At 44.5% G+C, this 20,611-nt stretch overlaps 1 protein-coding gene across 1 annotated transcript in view; it reads right to left on the bottom strand.

Moving 5' to 3' along the window:
- LOC146805425 (E3 SUMO-protein ligase RanBP2-like) overlaps positions 1-20,611 on the bottom strand; it is a 427,039-nt gene that overhangs the window by 162,443 nt on the left and 243,985 nt on the right. Inside the window, exons 17-19 of the mRNA XM_085622638.1 lie at positions 10,777-10,860; positions 7,286-7,421; positions 6,941-7,035 (exon numbers count right to left, since the gene is read on the bottom strand). Coding sequence (XP_085478764.1) covers positions 6,941-7,035; positions 7,286-7,421; positions 10,777-10,860 — 315 coding nt within the window. The remainder of the gene's footprint in view (positions 1-6,940; positions 7,036-7,285; positions 7,422-10,776; positions 10,861-20,611) is intronic.

The following is a 20,611-nucleotide window of genomic DNA, read 5'->3' on the forward strand; positions in this document are numbered from 1 at the left end:
AAGGTGTTAAGGGCCCGCAGGGCTGCGGTGGTCGAAGCGAACATAGTGCGTCCCCAAGAGTCCAGCCAGCGGGCATCTCGGGACGACGGAGACAACAGTGGTGGCAGGGAGGGAAAAGCAGTCCGCAAAAGGGGGCTAGCGGCTGAGGGGTGAAGGGAAAGACATGCCGGGTCAAGCGGCGCCGGGAGGTGCCGGTGCAGAAGATGCGGATGCACCGGGTCCCCTGAGGCAGGATGCCTCCAATCCCCCGTCAAGGAAGAAAGGAGCAAACCTTCAAAGGGAAGTAAGATTTCCCTCCCACCACAGCCCTGGTGGAGGACCTCCAATAGATGGTCCGCCGGAAAGTGAGCCACCGGGTCACCCATGCGCAGGATGCCCACAGCCGTGAACACCGTGTGAGCGAAGGCCGCACCCGCCTCCGTAGGGCCCCGCGGTGGAGAAAGCAGCTCCTCCGTGGGCGACGGCTGCAAACTAAGGCGGCTGTCCCCGAGGCCAAGCGGGACGGGCAAGGGCCAGACCTGGAAGTCAGAAGAAGCCGAAGAATGAGGGACCTGCCGCTCTTCCGACGAACACCACTGCCTCAGGAAGGGCGGGGAGCCGCCCTTCGATGCCGGTGAAAAAGACACCACATGGCGACCAGTCTCCGGGGAGGGCGACACCAATATACAGCCTGCCTCCGGAGAAGGACCGTCCGAAGACGAATCCGCGGTACGACCCCTGCGCGGAGCCGTAGAGTCCGCTGCTTGAGGCAGGACGTCGGCACCAGCCGGTGTCACCGGACAAAGTACCTCCCAGTCACCCCGCACCAGAGACCGGAGTAGAGCTTGAGCCACACCGGTCCCAGGATGACGCCGACCCGACCCCCACCGAGACAGCCACCTGCGTGGGGGAACGAGACAGGCCTGGGGAGTGGCACAAAGCCCCCTGGCAGCCGTGGCCCAGAATGAGGCGAAGATCGCTCGGCAACCCATGTTGCGGCGCCAGGGACGATCCAACCTCCGAATCGCCCTCAGACGAGGCAGCCGCCTGTGGGGAGGGACGAGAGGGGCCCGGAAAGGGACGAGGGGTCCTACCTCGGCCTCGACCCGGAGCGGGACAAGGAGGGTCCACCGACCCCTGTGGCTCCGCACGGTCCAGCTGCTGCCGGCGCCGTAGAGGTGTCACCTCGGCCTTAGACACCAAAAATAAATGGAAGAAAAAGGGGCCCTAACAGGCCCGTAGCAAGGATCGGATCCACGTTGCACGCGGAAAAGGAAAAAAAGCGACGTAGGCGCGCCGGGGCGGGTCTTATGTGACCTCGCTGACGTCACGTATGCGGACGACGCCTGGGTGGAGTCACGTGATGTCGCCCTGCCCCCGGCAAAAAAGTTTCCAGATCCAGTCTCACGCCTGGGGATAATTCTACGTGAAGGAATCTGTGGCTAGTAGTCTCTATCAGATCCAAGTCTTTCAGCACAAAGTAAGACTGCTCAGCAGAGATTTCGAAGGACTGCTAGGTTATCAGGTTTCGTATCTGACACCAAGTCTCCCATGTGTGGGTAACCGAACGCGAAGCCTGCACTTTCACCTTTCTGAGTGCACAGAAACCTCCTGCTGAAAGAGAGGGAAGGAGTCTGCCTGGCCATCCAGAGCAAACAGACTACCCGAGAGAGAGCGGGGAGCGACCTTGGCTATAGAGGATCCACTTGGTCTCGAGAGCTGGGTTTCTGGTGATAACTGCCTGTTTCGGCCAGTAGGGGACTGCAGCTACTGTGTTGACAACATTGGCCCAATCAGGAATACAAATCCCTGAATCGGCCTGGTTGGGGGCTGCACCTGCCGCGTGGCTGTCGTGAGCCTGACCGAGACTGCATCTGCTGTAGTGACAGGCACACCCTGGTCCAGAGCCCAGAAAAAGTGGTTATCTGCTTATAAACCAGTTTCGACAAACTAAAAGGGCCTCAATTAGCATTCTTCCCAAAATGTATTTCAGAAATCTTTGAGCAGAGCGAGAAACAGATTATAGCCACGCCAGATGGAAGCAGTCATGAAGCAGAAGCAAAACACTTCTCAAGACAAAGTTCAGAGAACACTTTGATCCCTTCATTCCCCACTGTCGCTGTACATGGTGCTATGCACCAAACAAAGACAACTCCCTCACAGAAGAAATCTGGCCCACCACTCACATGGAATCAGCCGAAGAACCAACCTCCTCCAGAGGTTCACATTTAGTGAAAACAGACAGAAAGAGTAAGTCTAGAGCTGCAGACATGAACTTAAGTGTATTCACCCGAGAGGAAATTGTCTCCCTTCCAAACACACTGAAACACTAAATTGCCTATCTATAACAAGCATTAGCAAAGCGAATACGTCTCGCCTATGTGAGATCTATTGGCTTTTCCAAGGTTTCTTAGCCATATTGCAACATGGCCGAAAGTAAAGAAAAAATAGCTGTATGCTACAGCCAGTGTCGGCTGCATCATAACGCTTTAAAAAAAAAAAAAAAAAAAAATATATTTTACTTTCACCCATGCTGCACTTAAGCCTGCCCTGCTGTACAATATAGCTAAAAAAAGCATTGACAAAGCCAAGCCAACAGATCTCGCACAGGTGAATCCTATTGGCTTTGCCAATGCTTGTTTTTACTGATGTGACTGGAAAACACCAATAAACCCTATCAGCCTCCCTGGACAATTTTTAACTCTTCTTTCCCAGCTCATATGACCTATTGGCAGGTAATAAAACATATGAAAAAACACAACAGCTTGAAAGAGCTCCGGGTGAAGCCCTAAACAGACAACAGAACTGGAATATATGATAAGAGGACTAGTGATAAAGCATCACATCTTGCCGGGTGAGGGGTCTTCCTCCTTTAAAAAAAATAAAAAAAACAATCAAAACATATTTAGAACTGTAGACTGCCTCTAGCTTTCTAATAATACACCTTCCTCTAGAAGTGCTTTCTCAGAGCTAGAGGATCTCAGCAGTCTGCCCATCCTCCAGATGTGCCTTTTCAGTGCTAGAAGGCTCTGGCAGAATACCCTTCCTGTAGACGTGCCTCCTCTGTGTTTCGGCTATCCCTGCGTGGTATTGCCGGCTCAATAACATAAGCTCACAGCAGTGAGAGATTCATCATGATGTGTCTCGTCAATGCTCAAAAGACTCTCTCATACGAGTGTCTGCCTACCGTTGAAGGTTGAATCAGCTTTCTCCATATTGTCTTCTGATCCAGATAGTCTAGTTTTCTTATTTTTGCTTTTTTCTCATTTTACTTTGAACCCCTATGATTTTGGATCTCTAAATCTTTATACAAACTTGTAGATTCAGGCAATGAGACAGCGTCTCTCTGCATTGGTTGGTACTAGCGTCTTGAGGTTGCCCTGGTCCCCTCCTCCCAGATTTTTATTGTTCCCTACTCCCATTTTGTGGACCTCTGCACAAAGAGCAGTTCAGTCATGTTTACAGTACAACATGAAACAGAGGGCACCGGTGCTGACTGGGGAGAGGCAGGGCCTACCCAGGCCCCTTAGCACAGCTTCCAGGTGTTGAAGGGGGCTTTTAGCAGCTCCAAGCAGAACAGGGTCCACACACAGGGCTACTAATGCGTGTCTTTTATATTCTCAGAAAGGTCCAGAATCATACTTCCGAAACAGCTGGGGCTTGGTTTTTGTTTGCAACTTAAGAACTCACACTCAGAAATCTCTTCCTGGCCTCATTAGGAGATTTAAAAAAAAACAATAGAACATCTTGCTATGTCTGTCTTAGGTCTCATCTGCGGATATCACATGGCTGTCGGCCGGGAGGGATATGGTTTACTTTAAATGGCTTGGACCCCCGCCATTGCTTACCATTTATAGGCATCATAGTCACTTTTCTTTGCTGCCTCGTAATTAGCCAGCGAGTGCCGGGCATCACTTCCTTTTTTTTTTTTTTTTTTTTACTTTTGTGGAGCATCGACCAAGCCGATTCATTCATCCTAAATGGTGTCCGTCCACTGCTTGCACTGAAATTGAGGTACTATTTCTTCTTACCCTCCACCCCTCTAGTCTGCAGTGCTTCTTTCCTTACCCACCCACCCCTTTTCCGTGTTCCTTCTTGCTCTCCCACTCCCCATCCACCCCAAAGTCTGAGAGTCTCCCGATAGAGCTCCTTAATTTCTAACTCTGGAATATTTTGTTTTAAACCTCCAACAGTCTGTTCCCGTCTTCTCAGAACAAGGCGATTGTTACTATCATTCTCTATCATAATTGACCACTGCACACGTCTGCTACTCCCATCAGGAAAAGGCTTGATATTTGTAGCTCCATCTTCCTTTATCCCCAACCGGTACAGCATATGTTGCTCCCTCGCCCACTAGTCCCTCCCGGTCTAAGACGCATTTATTTTGAAAGCAACGTGTTCTCCCAGACGTGTTATACATAGTAACAAGCTCCTGCATCGGATGAAAGCCATCAGCTGTTTATGTAGATCGTAGGTCGAGATCAGTAGTAACGTTAGATTATAATTGAATTTATATACCACAAGACTTTGAAGCTCTTTAGGGCAATTCGGTGGCAACTCTGGCAACTTTTCATACCACGCAATGCTAGTCCACACAACGCCAAACAATGCCTCTCCATACTACACAACACAAATTCACTCTATACAACACCTCTCCGCACAAATTCACTTCACACAACATCACTGCACACAATTCCATGCCATCCAATTTCACTTTACGCCAGACAATTTCAATCCATGTCACTACAAGTCACACAATTCCACTACACGTCACACAACGCCACTCCAAGCCACACAATGCCACTCCATGTCACACAAAACAATGCCACTCCACGCCACATCTTTTCACGCCACACATTTGTAATTGTATTTATATTGCATATACTACCCCTGACAATGCCAATACACTCAATGCCACATATTTTCACACCACACAATTCCAGTCCACACAATGTCACTCCACTCAACACCATTTGATGCCACACAATGACACTCTATTCCACACAATGACACTCCACTCTGCTCCATGGCATTACACACAAAGGCACTCCACACAATGCCACTCCATGCCACACAATGACACTCCAACCAATTCCACTTGCTCCACTCAACTGTAATTTTGATTATATTGCGCTTAAGAGTCTGGGGCTCGTAGTCCAAATTTTCCATTCACATGACTTGCTGCCACAAATTATCGCTCAAAGATTTTAAAGGGTTCATGTCCTTCACAATCTCCTAAGCGCAATACTCACCTGAGCGCAATTATCAATTAAAAATGCCAGAATATCACTGCTGGTTTTTGCATGCCTTCTTTATTTGAAAAGCCCATGGAAGAAGGGCGCAATGCCCGAAACGCGTAGGCTGGAGTAATGAGGTGTGGGTCCACGCATGAGGCGCCTGTCAGCTATCAGCGAGAGCCTTCCAGCGAGTGCAGCTCAAGAAAGGGTAAACTTTGTTTGTTATATATATATTACATACATATATACACATATACACAATAATATCAGACAGCAATAAGTAAAAGTATAATCCCTTTATATATTCACACATATAAAGGGTTTCTACATGCATGTATAAAAAAAAAAAAAATTACATATTCGTGCTGAAAACGTTCGTGGTAAAGGTATGCGCGTTAAAGACATTTTGTTAAGGCATGCTTGGTTCCGTCATACATCCATTTAAAAGGATAGGAAACAGTAGGCCAACCAAACAGATACGCTGTCAACCAAGATCTAATGATAAAATAGTAACTCAGAAGACTACTACTATTTGTTTTAGTTAGGTTTGGTCCACCTCCACCCTGGTACTCCACTGCAAATACATAAGCTCTTTTGGGTTCAGCAGGTTTACTGTATGAGAAGGTAATGTGGATTAATATATTTGCTGAGAGAAGAGCAGTCAAACAATACAATTTCTGGCTTCTAGCTCTCTTAGTTGTGCCATTAGCAGGGGAAAAGGGGTAAACCCTATTAGTATACGCTTGTAGCTCAACAATGAGCACCACCACATACTCCGTCCAGCCTCCAAATCTCAAGGGTGATATCACACCTGGTCAGTATCCAGTTGAGATGGTACAGTTTGTCATGGCTTTAAATATAATTTTGAACCTAGGTCATAACTGCTTTTTCTTGTGGTTTCAAAGGATATGGTAATTAGAGTATGGTGAAATAATTAGCTGACATGCATTTGTCTAAAGAGTATGGCTGCTTTTTTACGTGAGTGCCAGAAAACGTGACCTGGGTATTTAGATTGTAGATTTCTATGGTATATAGTACATGATTGGGCTTGCTTCATCCATGGCTGAAAGTATGTCAATTGGGCAGTCAAGAGGGTAAACCTTACAAGCATCTTATGCAGACTTGCCATATGTACACAACAACAACTAAAAATAACAAGAACTGTAAAAATATGTATAAAAATGTAGTCCATGTGGTTGGGCACAGTGCATTCATCTGCCAAACGGCATACAATAAATTCCCAAGTTGCAACTGGAATGAAATTGTAATATACAGTATCTGAAATGCTTCTTAAATATGTTACGCTCTACAAAAATAAGAACAGTAGAATATCAGCTCCACCCAAGGGTTTGTTTATGTCTCATTCACTTCTCCCTTATCCTGATGGATGGAAGTCCAATATCCTTTAGTTGCTATCTGCCTTTACTTATATTTTGATTCCAACAGGCCCTCCTGAGCTTCTGAGTGACAAATCTATGTCTAACCCAGAGTTCCCTGAATGACAGGCAGGCTTCCCTCACAGATCTGACTTCAACATCTTTCATTTCTGGGACCTACAGAGCACAATTCAGGCTCATAAAAGTGAAAGAAGAAGAAAATGAAGGGAGACCCATATCGACAGGCAACACAAGCAAAAATAGGGGCATACAATTCTCAGTCTAGCCGGAGTCATTAGCTCCTGCTAGAAGCTAATCAATTCAATAGGGTGTTATGTTTTACTTTACCTTTGCTGGTGTGTCACTGGTTGCTGTTCTAAGCAGGTATTTGGAGTTGTAAGCTGGTGCCTGATTGTAATACCCAGCCGCTCCCTGGGTAGAAACTGAAAACAAAGACGTAGGAAAAGGGATAATACACTGAAGACATAAGTAATTGATTATTATCGTATTTCAAGTTCCCACAAAAACAAACAGAGTTACTACAGCTTTGTAGAAACCAGGCTTGATTTAATTAGAATAAGTAGTATTGCATCACAAATAAACAATCTACAGCTTAGTGCAGCTTAAAAAGAGTGACAAGTGAACAAGTTTCATTTAGTTTATTTATGTTCTTAAACACTAACATACATTTACCTGTTAGGGGGGTTCCATGAAAGCTGGGGGTCCCTTGATAACCATCTGGCATAAGCTCTGGTCCAAAGCCCTCAGAAGGCCATCGGTCAGAGTGTGAGTTGCCACTGTAACTGAGTTTCAATTCACGAACCTCATTCTATTGAATAAAATAAATATAACATAAAACAGTAGGTATAATAATCAAAGGCAATATGCAAGTACAGTATTGGAATGTTGTGATATTTAAACTAAAACAAATTATGAATGATAGATTTAGTCCTTTCAATGAATCATAACAGGTTACTTATTTTGATAGCTCCAAGACTTCAGGCCTGATTTATATTTTGACGGACGGCTAATTGTTTTGCCATGGGGACGGAGTAAATCACTTCGTCTCCAAGCCAGTGGGACCGCCTGCCAAATTTATAAATGACCGCCAAGCAGGTGGTCATTTATAAAACATTTGCAAGAACCACCGGCACAGTACTTCCTGTCAAAGTATATCGCAGTTTGGAACAAGGCTGTGTCAGCAGGATGCAGCCCTGCTCCAAACAGTTTTATTGTTATATTTTCAAAAAGAAAATCCAGAAACAGGAGAGACCTTAGTAGCTCCGGAAATCACATCTGTCAAGCTCACTTCAGAGTCACTAGAAATATGAGGCAAGCAGTACTCACAGTGTCTTAGCATGAGCTTGTGCAGAAGATGGATCTCAGAAAATACATGCAGAAACTTTTTGTATACATCTACCCACTACACTCTCTCTCCATGTATGTACTGCACAGCACTGCTGTATTTCGGTACTGTTCCCTTTCCATGCACACATACATCCAGTGCAGAATCACCATTCCTGTGCTGCGCAGCACTTTATATCTAATTAATGTAGGCCTAGGGTGAACAGCGGAACTTTAAAAGGATGGGCGAGCCTGAAGGCCTCACTTCAGTGCCACAGGTTAAAAAGGACCTGATCACTCCTATTGATCACTACATGATATGCTGCCACTACCACACTCGTGCTGGGTAGCTTTTGGTGAAAGCAGAAGCCTTCTACAACTATGAGGGTAGCGCTTTGGGGGCCATTCCGAGAAGACCACAATCTGAAAGAAAGGCCTATGTCATGGCATACATACATAATCCGTGTTTGCCGATGACAACAAAAATCAGCATTAGGGATCCAGACAACAGTACAGTTGGCCACTCAGGGCAGGGGTACATCTCCATAACCATGCAGAGAACTTTTCAGGCCCAAAAACCCCAACTCCCCAACCCCCTCCACAACATTGAGGCACCCGTTAAAAAAAGTTAAAATAAGAAACAATTTAAAAAGAGGATTAAGAATTAAAATAAGAATATGAAGCCATCAATAACATGGCAAGCGGGGGTGAAATCAATATTCCGTTATAAAAACATTCCTAATTTTTGACGCATGGAGAACAAACAAATGAAATTCTGCAATGACTTTAAAAAGGTTCTTGATCAGTTTCACCAAAAATCAATAAGCACTTGTAAACAGAACAGACTGATCAGTTCAATAATCACATTCAGGGACAAAATAGAGAAGGAGTGGATACTGAAATGCAACACTTGGCCATATTCAACAACTCCATTAAAACATATACAACAGTTTTTACTACATATCATATTGCACCAGAATCCTCCTCAAGTCAGCCCTGCTGTGGCTTCGCGACATATTACGCTTCAAATTCCCCGCCTTGCCACTATAGAGAAGAAATAATAGGTGAAAACTTAAAGCACCTCTCTCAACCAGAATACTAATCTCAGTTGAGAAATATAATTCGGAATCATTGCAATATCTCAGGCCTACGGGAACGGGCAGTGGATTTGCGCCTCCAACCAACAACGCGGGAGGGGCGCTAGGGGTCCCTGGGGAGTAATAACCCAGATTCACCCTACTTTTATGGGAAAGTGATACGTACTGCATCACTTTCCGAACAGTTCACGTTGGCAGCTGTAGCGCCCTTCCATAGTTCTATGCACAAATTTGGGTGACAGGCTCTCTGCAGGTTGGGGAAGTGGGAGGTTTGTAACTCACTACATAGGAAGTTAATGGGGTTGTTTTATTTAGTTGAATTCTTGAAAGCCGCTCATCGATGCAATAAGCAGACAGCTGCGAGGATTTGGTGTGTTGCGAAGACTCATACGCCGAGACAGGGACACAACACGACTACATCTATGGAAGGTTCACAAAATAAACACTTACATTTGTGGACTTGGAATGTAAATGTGGTAATGGACCCTGAGTTAGATAGACTGAGCACCGCAAAGGGGCATTCAGATGGGGAGGTTCTCCCAGTCTTCATGTCAGCAATGGGTTCGATAGACCTATGAGAACTCACTACCCCAGGTAAAACCATACACCTACTACTCAGCCCTAAATGGCTCCTTATCAAGCCTCGATTATTTCTTTATACACCATGCACGGGTGGGGGACTCCAGGGAGGTCATGCAATATGCACGTGGGATCTCCGATCACTCCCCGGTGAGTGTCATACTCAAGGGCTCGACTTGCGATACTTCTACCCTCCCTAGACTAGACCCCCTGGTACTTGCTGGATAGGGAGATCAAGGAAAATCTACATTAGTCAGATTCCTTATTTCCAGGAAAAACCAGGGGACGTTGGCGTCGCCTTGTACTCTTTGGGAGGCCTCTACAGTGGTCATCGGGGGACAGATCCAAGAATTGGTTGGGGGCGGGGGAAGAAAGACATTGCAGTGGAATGCAGGGCCATTGAACAAGAAATACTCACCCTAGAGACCAGAGCCGGTTTGGGGGGATCTGCGCCATAGGCTCCTGCAACTTTCTTTGGGCGATACCACTTCACTTTAATCCTTCACCTGGGGCCACCTTTTATACTCCTGCTCCCAGAGCACTCTTGCAAAGGTTGAGCAGGGTACTCATGCAAGTTAGCAGCATTAAATGGACCCTGGTCAGGGTCGTATGCCTGTGACGAGATGATATGCTCCGTAATATATTTCTTCAACATTCTGCAGAGCCATTTCCAAGCCTGCAAAGGGCCCGCTCCTTGGAAATTTCTCTCTCCTTTTAATCCAGATGTCTGGCTTTCTTTTCTTGCTAGAATCATTTTTTCTCTCTTCTGCTCATCTTTATTTGCTTCCTTCTGCTGTCTGCACATCTCAGCATAATTTCTAAGCCAGCCAAGAACAGAGGTTTCACAGAACTCTTAACAGAGCGGGGCAGAGACCTACGAGATTTCCGATGCACTAGTATGTGTGGTAAGAATCAAAGAAAAGCAGTGCCAAAGCAAGGTGTCACTGCATAGCAGGGAGGCACAGGAAGAAATGTGAAGATGTGACTTTAGAGAAAAGGCTCTTTGCAAGGCTGTTTGAAGACACAACATATTTAGGTTTACTTTTACTAGCTTACTACCAGCTTGATAAGGGTAATATTCAACTAGCACTATAATCTATCAAAGATACAAAAGTGGAAAATCAAATAATCTGACAAAATTCAAAATGTCCCAAAACAACTTACATTTAGTACTTCCACTTGGTGACAAAGCATTTGAATCAAGGCTCGCTGATCTTCTACCCAAGAAGGTGGTGTCTTTGGAGACAACTAGAACACACAAAAATACAGGGGTAATTGTATTGGCTATGTATGAAAAGCAGTGAAGAACTGACTACATAATAAAGTTCAATTACATAACCATACCGTTTTTAAGGTAATGTAACATTTGCAACAAAGGTTTCTCGGAGCAGACTATGGAGAGGAGGAAAAATCATTTACATGTCTAGTCTTGCAACATTCAACAGTGAAGAATATAAACTTGTGCACATCTGCAAAACCAGTAATTAGCATAAACCCCCTACATAAACAACACATGGAAAGTATGTGTGCTACAGGAACACTGCTGCTTACAGAATGCTACAGACTCAGACCCAAAATACTGAAGAATTATTTAGAAGGAGATGCTGTGTTGGCTACCAGGCATCTTGATTACTGGCACAAAGGGATTCACTTCCATACATCTTCACTACTATTGTTCATCACAAAGAGAACTTACGCTTGCGCAGGTAACTATGAATTTTTAATGTGCAAGGATACAGATGTACTGTATGTAGGACTGCATTTTTGTGTCCCCTGTGGACGCATTTCTTTTTCTACATCACTGAAAGAGATACCCGACAAAAGTTGGTGTTCTTTAGTACATCTGGTTGTTGTACCTTACGGTCTGTGTTATCTAATCGTTCTGAGGCAAACTATAGAGGAGAAACTTCGCTAAAATCACTAACATTTCTGCAGTCAACCTAGTGGAATCCATTTTGAATTGAGATCTATTTGATATTATTCGTACTAAAGAATGATTTAGAAGTTTACAACATCTGATAATACATACCAGAGACACTATTCCTACTGCTAATTCTGGCACTCTTACATTATACATTTCAAAATGTTTGAGTGGTAGAGGAAGAGAAGGTACAACAAAATAGTGCAGTCATTTGACAGGGACAACATTACAATTGGAAATGCCCATCAAATCATGAAGCATCCTTGCTAAGTGCATCATATGAGGTACAAGTCATGTATCTCTGCAGAAGTCTGAAGTAAAATCCTTTTTGAAAGAAGCAGCAGACACTTAGCTGCAACCTGTCACTTATAATCTTCCTTAGGTAACAGAGTAGATGTAATAACTTTTCACTGGATCATGTGATGGCTACAAAGCAGTGTTAGGGGCAAATACACATTTAGTTACTTATTCATAGCTTCAGTTCTCCATGCTTGAATAACTCCTCATTGTCAGGCTGAGAAAGTGTTAAAATGAAAATGACCTTAGACTCAGCAATAGGCTTTGATAACTATTACATCCACCTCATTGGAAACAACACAAACTTAAAGTCAATGAATCGTATCTGCTGAGCTCCCTACTCCCCTTAGAAACTAACCAAGCGTATAGTTCACAGAACAACTCTGAATTATATTGTTGCCCTATAGCTGTAAAATAACAGGATTTACACAGAGGAATGCAGGGTACTTAAAAGGTTGCAAAGGGGTGAAACCCTCGACAGAGCGGTAGGGGAGATTCACAGAGACCCCTATAGAAACTCCAGGGGGTAGAGCAATTAAGAGAAGATGATCCTCATTTCCACAGAATATAGGAAGCCTGGTTAGCATTGCAACCCCATTCTCCTGCATGCTATTGAGGCAGAACACAGGAGGAGACCTTGAAGAGAGGGGACTGCTGCTCCCAATAAAGCCCAGGAGAGGAAGACTATAGCCCACAGCTTGGTGTCAATGTGGCTAAACTAACAGGGACATTGGGAACATGGAGATATAGGGCAGGACAAGCTGATCAGTATGGTGGCAGCAATAAAGAATGGACTGGATACTACCATACAGCACACCTTAAAGAAAACACTATTCCCACACAGCCCAAGAGTATGAGCAATGACAATGTATTACTCTGATAATCTGAGCACATAACACTGCCCTAGTCATGAAGTAAGACTTCATGTGTCTACTACCATGAATCTGGAAACAATACGGTTTCATTACATTGGATCTGGATACCAAGTAGCCACCTACTAATATTACCATGGAACACGTTCACCTCTGTACACCTGCACTAGAAAACCTTTTGCCCGATCCCCCGACTTGCTTGGAGGGCACCTGAACAGAGGGTGGCACCTTCCTTCCATTTTACTGTGTCACACAAGGTGCCCTTATTGTCTACCTGTACATCAGAGAGCCATACAGTAACTGGACCCTGTTTATGCCTTAGACTAATGTAATTTCTGGAGATGTATAATAGCGCAGCATGAAAAGACACCCACAGAAAATATCGTCTCTAGTCTGTAATAATGCTCTGCATTACTGGACAGAACCTTCTATGTATGCACTAGTCCATTATCACAGCACAGACAGAAGGCAAGATACTTTAAACATCACAACTTCAACACAATATGTTAAGAGACAGACTAATAACAAGCAAATTGGTACCAAATTCGTATGAGGAATAGTCATGTCTAAAGTCCTCTAAAGACACTGCTCACCTATGTCTTTCCCAAGACCAGCAAAACAGCTGCTTTTCTCTGAAGCCCTACTTGTTGAAAAACAAGCCTCCAAAAAACAACCTTCCAGAATGCCAGAGGCCAAGATGGACACAATCATGTCAGAAATTTCAACCTTCATCGCGAAGATGAGCACATTTAACATCATGATGGCCTAAACAGTTAACTGGAGGATGTCAAAAGTCAACTGAACACGCAAACAGACTAGGGCACAGAATATTTGGATTTCAGACAAAAATACATATTTCGAAGACTAATCACAAAGATCAATCCGCATTAACAGTACTTTTAGGCAATTTGCAAAAGGAGACATGATTTGCTTCCTGAAGGACTTTATTCCCCACTTCCTGGATAAACAATTTCCTGAAACCTTGGAATTCCAGTGAGGTGGCAGATGACTACAATTGAACACATATAAAACAGACAATCCATGCCCAATAATAGCTTATATCTATTACACCATCAGCATACACGTGCCATCCTTTTCAGCATACATATGCCATCCTTTCAGCATACACGTGCCATCCTTTAGGTGGCGAAACAAAAAGGACCCTCCTTTTTTTGGAACATTTCTTTGATTTTTCATTAATCAACAATAACAGTACATATCAAAGTGCATCACTGGTTGTGCCAATAGTTCATTGAAACCAAAGTAATAAACATCTCATCCGGTTTCATCACATCCACCCTCCTTTTCTTGGGAACAAAGTAAACAGAGAAGTATCTCATTGTATCACAAATCTGAGGTAAATACGCTTCACGCTGTTTGGCATCATAATAAACGTTCGAAATGGACTTTATTTTGTACATTAGGGAGCACCTTCCATATTGAAATTTCCTCTCAGTTTCGCATTCAGTAAACAAATTATATACTCAAACTCTATCAAAACTGCGGGAAGATATGATGAGCAGATTGCAAAGAGAAGAGGACAAAATCAAGGACACAAAAAACTTACAAATTCCAGCGAGATAAAGCAGACTTAAAATGGACAGATTTTGACCTTTTCAAAGAAATATGACTCCCTAAGAAATCCCCAAACTAGCGGCAGAAGGGATAACCACTGGGATCAACCAGCAACAAGGTTTTGCTGGTTACAACATCAGCCTCGGATTTAAGCTCCGCCTTGGAGACTGACTCGGAGCCAGAGACCAATCAAGAGGGAGGGAGTCAATGCAAACAGAAACAATCCTTAGCAGAGGAACTTGATTTTTTACGAGAAACTTTACGCCAGAGAAACAGCCAATCAGCAGAGGCGTAATAAAAGACGATGAGAAAGGTGTAAAGCAAGCAGAAAATGCAAAAGGCAAGAAATCAAGAGCGGGAAGGTGGAAACGCAAATGAATTTAAACCATTCGGATACTAAAACAATTTAGCACAAGTCAACTTGAATGAATTAATTTCTTTGGAATTGTCATTTGCCCGGAAAGCAGTTTTAATTATGCTCAGACGAGAACGGGTGTTTTCAAATTTATTCACAAATTAAAGCGGAACAAATACCATATGTTACAGAGAAACAGTAGCAATACAAACATCAGGCAGGGTGGAGACATATCATCAAATATAATGGACTTGACGATTAAGGATATGCCCTAATTAAAAGATCTCACTGACTTGCAGGAGGAGAACTCAAGTCAGGGATGCACCAATGAGGAAAGCGTACAGTCAACAAATGTAATTATATAATTCTCCTCAGTCACATTCTCAAGACCATCTACACGTTTCAAGCCCAAGTCTACCTTTAATCCGATCATGCCTGTGACTCCCTGGATGTTTTCAATGAACAGGTTGTTCCTCTGATAAAGAAATTGAATTATGGTCTCCAGAAAACCAAACCTAATTTCACAAGTTAAGAGTGGCAATATCGCCAATTGATTTCTAAATTACAAAAGAACAAGCAAATTGTGATTAGGAACTCAGACAAAGGGGGTAACATTGTCTTATGGTCCAAAAAAGGTTATATGGAGGAGGCATTATTCCAACTAAATGATAATGAGTGCTACAAAAGAAATTACACGCAAGATTGACATACAACACATTTTATGCGAAATTATTGGCTTGGAAAAATTCTGGTTTGCTCAGTCTGGATGACTACAAGTATCTAAAAAATGAGCATCCAGTCATGCCGGCCGTATACTTCATACCGAAGGTGCACAAGAATCTAAGTCGACCTCCAAGTAGAACAATAATTTCTGAATGTGATGGTTTATTGGAGAACACATCCCGCTATCTGTTCCCCAGTATGTGGAGTCTCAATTTGCACCGCTCTATACAAGAGGGAAATCAAACGTCAGGGGTTTTCAGCCTGCAGTATAATATGAAGAGTATCTAGTGTAGAGGTTCATAAGGAAATTCCTGGGTGGAAGCTTTAACATTGTGTTGGAGTTGAATATATAGAAATATATCCAGTGGTGATGGCAACTCTCCATTGAAAAACTCAGCTCAGGGCATAAAGGAGCCCCCTTGACAGAGGTTCCCCTAATGTGCAACTCTGCGTCTCTGGCGTAGTTGTCTGCAGGCGTTTTCATGTGTGGCAGGTTGTAGTGGATGACAAGGGAGCAGAATCAGTGGGAGTAGAGCAGAAGTTTTCCCAGTTGTCAGGCCAGCCTGCGACAAGGTTTGGAAGCACATGCAACTGTGGAGTCTGCTAAATGTGGCTCAATCCGATGTGGACCCTAAGTATGAGGCTAGTGGAACAGGGATGATATATCCTGCCCTGTTGCCAAATGTGGAAGAAATAGAGTGCGTCTGTACCAATGAATGGCATAGTGCGCTTGAGCGCACCTATAGTACAGTTCCATATCTGGTGCCTCAAATTTCCCCTTAAAGAATGCCAGCATGAGGGTGTCCCATTTAATACAGGGCTGTTTACCTGCTCTCGCTAGTATTATCATCTGGGTTTTAAGCGCTTGAAAAAAGGAATGCTCAAGTGGAAGAGGTATGTTCAGAAATAAATACAAACATGTGCGCAGTATGACTATTTTCATGTGTGCGATACGATTTGCTAGGGACAGGGCCAGCAAAGTTATAACCTACTTGATTTAAGGAGAGTTACCTAACCTCTGGACAAGGAATACACCTTAATAGCACCAACCAGCCTATAGGACACAGTCCCATATATACTATTTTCTGATATAGAGACCTCAACTCTAAATACTAACCTACACAGAAATGTTATAGGTGAGTAACTAGATCATGACCCAGTAGTACTAGACCTCTCACTAGGTCACATCATACCCCTAAGCAAGTTGGCATATGCAGGTTTCGAAAGATAGGCACCAGAGGGCAAGTGCTAACTAAATGATCATACTCGTACACATTCACATATGTCTCCTCTGCCAAAATTATCTAGGCTGCAAATAAAGCAAGGGGGAAAGACTTCCTTATGTGCGACCCAGCTATAGCTCGAAAAAAACACATCAAAGAACATAGCACACTTGAACAAAACATTTCCAACCTGACTTTTGTTTGATCGAGACAGAAAACAAGAGAGAGAAAGAAAAAAAAAGAAAGATCAGTTGGTTTGTTCGAGGCAAAATGATGTTAATATTCTCATATCAATTTCCAAAGTACACATCTCCATATCTGGACTCATGTCACTCATCTCCTTACGGCCATATCTGCACTCATTTCCTTCTCCTAGTTCTCAAGGTATACAATAAACTAGGGAAAATGCAATGCAATGCCACTCTCCCACCATAGCACTAAAGCAAGTATCGCAAATTTCTCAATGAAAGAGGCACACAGTGGTTGCCAATACTTGGGTGTATTACTAAAAAAGAGGTCTCGAGAAAATGTTAGAGGACAACATCCTCTCACAGTAAGCCAAGACAGAAACAGTCTTCAAGTGATGATTCCCTACAGCATCTATTAGTGTGCGAGTGAGTTCAAGTTATATCAAAAAGGTAGTGACTGTAGGAAATTGGGTTTTTGTTGCAGTAGTGCCCCACACTTTTTGCCGGATATTTGACACAACCTTGACTGAAGTGCGCTGGGTTACTGCTAAACAGGTTCCCAGTGTCAGTGTTCTTTCTCTAAAAAAAGACAAATGGTCATTTGTTCCTCAAATGACCAGGCCTTGAACACCTCTGTAAGTCCCTAGTAAGTGGCACCTCTGGTCCCTAGGGCATAGGTACCAAAGAGGTTCCCTAAGAGCTGCAGCATATCTTGTGCCACTCTAAGGGACCCAGCACCAAACTCATACAGACTGCCACTGGAGGCTGCATGAGAAGATGCTCTTAAAAGTGAAAACACAACATAGCACACACTTGTGTGCCATGTCCCTTTGCATTCCATGTAATATTTGTAAGTCGCCCCAACAGCAGGCCTTACATCCCTAAGGCAGGGTGCATTATATTACATGTGAGGACATATCTGCGTGAGCAGATATGCCCCTGTGCAGGCCATTTCAATTACCGACAGTGCAAGTGAGCAGGGAAGCCATCTTAAGTTATGTATGGGAACTGGCCAAAATAAGTTTCCCAGCTACATAATGGCCTCATTGAAGCCTATTGTGTTAAGTATCAAACATCTCATATTCATAAACCCACACCGATTCCAGTGATGGCTTTATTAATACATGCACCCAGAGGGTACCTTAAATGTACCCCCAGAACCCTACTAGCCTTCTAATGTGCTGACAGCCTGCCACCACAGATGAGTTTCTGACCCTTTAGAAGATGAGAACCCTGCTCTCAGAGGACAGAAACAATGACTGCTCTGGAGAAAGGTGGTCTCTCCTCCGCCTCCTGGAAGGCTGGTAAATCAGTATAACAAGGCAGAGGAATTCAAAGACCTCTGCCACCTTTGATAGACAACTCAAGGCTTCCCCAGACATGAGAAATGCAACCCCCTGCCCTGGGCCCTTCTGGCAGCAGGAAAGGCGGGCAAACTAGCTATACAGGAGGCGTATTGCACTGCCAGGCTGGACACACCTCTAGGGTGACCAGCTTGAAGTAAAAACAAATTGAAAAATTCCACCATCTTGGGTGTGCTGGAATTAAGAATTCTGGGACAGGGTGATGCCCACTCCCCAAAGGGAGTCGTCATCTAGGGGTAAGTAGCCCATTGGATACTACCCCGCACTACCCTTAACGCCCCTAAATTGAGCATTTAGGGGACACTCGGATAACAGGACTTCAGATTTTGAGGGACACAAAAGAAGAAATGGACGAAGACTGCTGACCCGAGGAGCATGACCGTCTTGGCACCAACTCTGCCAGCCTGTCTGCTGCGCTCGACCCTCATGGAGCAATCGACATGTCCTGCTGCTGTACAGACTTCAAGACACCCTGAGGGCTGCCAGTGCTTTGCCAATTGCCAAAGAAACCCCCTTGGACTAGAGGAGCTACTCCCATGTTGTGTTTCGATTTAGATGTCCGTACATAGGTTTTCCTAATTCATGTCCTTATATAGGCACAATTCGCATTGCCCCTATTTAGGCATATAATCCCAGTCCTTATTTAGACATTAGCCATGCTATCCAAATACAGGGATGGTCACCTACATCCGTCCATCCCCACGTCACAACGAGTTCTTAGAAACCAGACCCATAAGCCATTGGGATTCAAGAACTCATCTATTATGCATGAACTACTATTCCTTAGGGATTCATTCATGAAGTTTTCCTCTGCCCGACTTTACGTCAATGCTAACATTCCTAAGCACCTTCCAGGTATAAATATACCTTCCCTTACCATGGCAAACCACGGCTCGGCTGCACAGCTCGATACGGCTCGTTGCGGCTCGCCACGGCAAGTTCGGAAGAATTTGAGTCCCCGCCTCACGCACTGACCAGACACGGTCATCCCTGCTCACAGAGAATCCAGCTTCCAGTGTTCTGACTCCCATCGCGGGGTGTTAGAGTTTGAGACCCGGAAAGAGATTCCCACCTCTATCATTCTAAGGTATGGAGCAGACTAGAACCTAGAGGGACTCTTGGCATATGCAAAACTATAGCTTACCATACTATAGATTATGGCACCTACTTCTTACCTTGTACTACACTTAGGTTAGGTACACTGGGGTAGAACTATTTAGAAGTATCAAACGACTATCCACTTTTTAGGTCTCGGGACCATCCGGTCGGCAGACCGGAAGTCCGGAGATTTAATGACTTGGAGAAGAGGGGCTTGCACCCGCCCCTCTTCTCCCCTGTTCTCCATTGGCTGGCCTCTTGAATGCTGGCCAGCCACTGGAGAACAGGTCAGTCACTCCGTTGCAGGCCCGTCTTTTTCGGATCGGGGGGCGTGTTTTTTAAAGAAAGTCTCATTCTCTCCTCCAGCCAATGGCTGGAGGAGAGAAAAGAAACACGCCCCCGAATCCGAAAAGGACGCTGCGTTTCTCCGAGGCATTTCTGCCTCGGAGAAAGGCAGTGGTGTGCCTTTTGCTCTGCCAAATGTCTGCGCACAGGATGTGACTACGGCGCTATTGTTCTCTTTTTTCAGATTTAAATAGCGCAAACCGGGTCCAAGGGCATTCAAGCATTTTCTCTCGTCGTAAATTGTCCGCGCTTTTAAAGAAGAAAAGTAAAACCTTTTTTTTTCTAAGAGATTTCGTCCCCCTACACGGTGTGCTGCGCTAGCCCCATAAAAGGAAGCTCTAAATTACATTTGAAGGCTGATGGTACAAACATTTCTTTATTGCTCTGCTGTTAGCTCATTGTTGTGATACTGTATTTGTGCGGCCCTTCACGGGTGTTCAGGTCCGTCATAAAAAGGATACGCGGGGCAGGGGGTGATAAAGGCAGCTCATTAGAGTAGCGGTATGAATAGGTATGTTTGTTTGAGTTTTACTACATCACGAACATGCTGGTTCACAGCTGCTGCGGGGCGCCATGAGACATAGCTGACAAAACGATAAGCGAGGCAGCCGCAACGGACAGAGTGAGCAACAGGCGTCAGAGGCTGCGAGCAGGGCAGTGGCAGGACTCAGGAGGACATGGAACCGGGCAGTGACGTTAGAGCATGCGCGAGCAGGAGGCTTAGAGGATGCGAAACGGTCGGTCAGTGATGTGTGGGAGGGCACTCTAGTGGGGCAGTGATATGATGGCTCGTGACCAGGACAGTGAACTGAGGGCCTTGAGTCAGGCAGTTAAATTGAGGACTCTGTGGAAATATGGATTTTTATGATCGGTTATGTCCCCTATCTTGGACCCCAACGGTTTCATGTATAAGTTACAAGTACATGTATGTTCCCTCCAGTTCCAGTTATGAAGACGCACATACATGTGCGTCCACCGTCAACATGTCCTCTTTCAGATCCGCCATGAATGGGCCGGATATTCTATTCCTAAGTATGA

This window comes from Triturus cristatus, chromosome 8 (genome assembly GCF_964204655.1).
Source record: "Triturus cristatus chromosome 8, aTriCri1.1, whole genome shotgun sequence".
In the NCBI taxonomy this organism is placed as follows: domain Eukaryota; kingdom Metazoa; phylum Chordata; class Amphibia; order Caudata; family Salamandridae; genus Triturus; species Triturus cristatus.